The sequence below is a fragment of the Limulus polyphemus genome, unplaced genomic scaffold, assembly GCF_000517525.1.
Source record: "Limulus polyphemus unplaced genomic scaffold, Limulus_polyphemus-2.1.2 Scaffold1458, whole genome shotgun sequence".
Classification (NCBI taxonomy): domain Eukaryota; kingdom Metazoa; phylum Arthropoda; class Merostomata; order Xiphosura; family Limulidae; genus Limulus; species Limulus polyphemus.
The window spans coordinates 289,856-291,564 of record NW_013667068.1 but is presented as its reverse complement, the minus strand read 5'-3'; the positions used below and the strand labels follow the sequence as shown (position 1 = coordinate 291,564).

The 1,709-nt window shown below is 36.9% G+C and overlaps 1 protein-coding gene across 1 annotated transcript in view; it reads left to right on the top strand.

The window, feature by feature from the left end:
- The window catches only part of LOC106463674 (synaptotagmin-2-like), an 18,471-nt gene that overhangs the window by 1,190 nt on the left and 15,572 nt on the right, over positions 1–1,709 (top strand). The window contains exon 2 of the mRNA XM_022391255.1: positions 751–888. Coding sequence (XP_022246963.1) covers positions 751–888 — 138 coding nt within the window. The remainder of the gene's footprint in view (positions 1–750; positions 889–1,709) is intronic.

The following is a 1,709-nucleotide window of genomic DNA, read 5'->3' as shown; positions in this document are numbered from 1 at the left end:
TAGGTGTCATATCCAGTATGAACACATTCTCTCACTAGGTGTCATATCCAGTATAAACACATTCTCTCACTAGGTGTCATATCCAGTATAAACACATTCTCTCACTAGGTGTCATATCCAGTATAAACACATTCTCTCACTAGGTGTCATATCCAGTATAAGCACATTCTCTCACTAGGTGTCATATCCAGTATAAACACATTCTCTCACTAGGTGTCATATCCAGTATAAACGATCATGGTTCTCCGTTCTCTCACTAGGTGTCATATCCAGTATAAACGATCATGGTTCTCCGTTCTCTCACTAGGTGTCATATCCAGTATAAACGATCATGGTTCTCCGTTCTCTCACTAGGTGTCATATCCAGTATAAACGATCATGGTTCTCCGTTCTCTCACTAGGTGTCATATCCAGTATAAACGTTGGCGATCATGGTTCTCCGTAGGCTCCTTTCTTTTGTACTCACACTGTCTGTTTATTTGTTTGTTTTGTAATTAAGCACAAAGCTACAAAATGGGCTATCCGGATTCTAGCGTTGTAAGTCCGCACCCTCCTCGATAGATTATTGAAATATTATAGGTCCATCAAACACACATTTTTATTTAACTGTTTATAACTAATATTTAATTCGTCGAATTGTGTAAACTGTCTGTCATTAAACTCGTACTCTGATGAAATGAGAGTTCTTGTTTTTGTTACCCCCCCCCCCCCTGTTGACATAATTTAAAGATGATCCAACTTTATTTACAGATCCTGCACTGCATTTGACCAACAATGAAAAATTCCTGGTGATTGGAATCTGCCTGGGATTTCTAAGTCTAACTATAATTGTTACCACGTGCTTCGTTTCACCCTATTGTTGGCTTCATAACTTGTTTTATAAAGAGGGTGAGTATGGTGCGTTTTATCTTATTTATTTTTTGGTAATTTTTTTTTTAAAAAAACCCTTAAATAGCTTCTATTTTTTCCACTTTCGTGAGTAACGATGAGTCCGATTACACGTTATTTTAGGTAACAGTGTAATTTACACTTAAACAAGTAATAATTTTTTTCTTGCTTTGAATATTTGCAACGTTTGATCAGAAATTGATTGAAAATAACATCGGTGAATAAGATAAATAAAAGGTCTTCCAGAGTTTCTTCTAAACAAACCGCAAATTTATTGTTTCTAAATATCTTATTAAAAGTAGCAAAATTGAGTGTGTTGTGGGTAATTTTCGTTTTTATTTAAAAAAATATATCAAGATACACACACACACACATCCAAAAATTCAATTGAACTACATTATTATAACTCTGATATAACCTTAACAACATGTTAAGGTCATTGCGTCAGTAATGAGTATTTACTGCTTTTCATATCTAAATCACAATGTTTTTTATATTTAACTAGCTTGATAAAAATCTATTTTCTTTGAGCTTCCCCTCCCAGCCCCCCAGGGGCACAGCGGTATGTCTGCGGACATATAACGCTAGAAACCGGGTTTCGATACCCGTGGTGGGCAGAGCACAGCTAGCCTATCGTGAAGCTTTGTGCTTAACAACAAACAAAACTTCTCCTCCCGTTATTACAGGATTACGGCCGAAAACATCGCTAACAGCGAGGGTTCCTAACTGAGGAATCATATAACGCTAGAAATCGGGTTTCGATACCCGGGGTGGGCAGAGCACAGCTAGCCTATCGTGTAGCTTTGTGCTTAACTACAAAC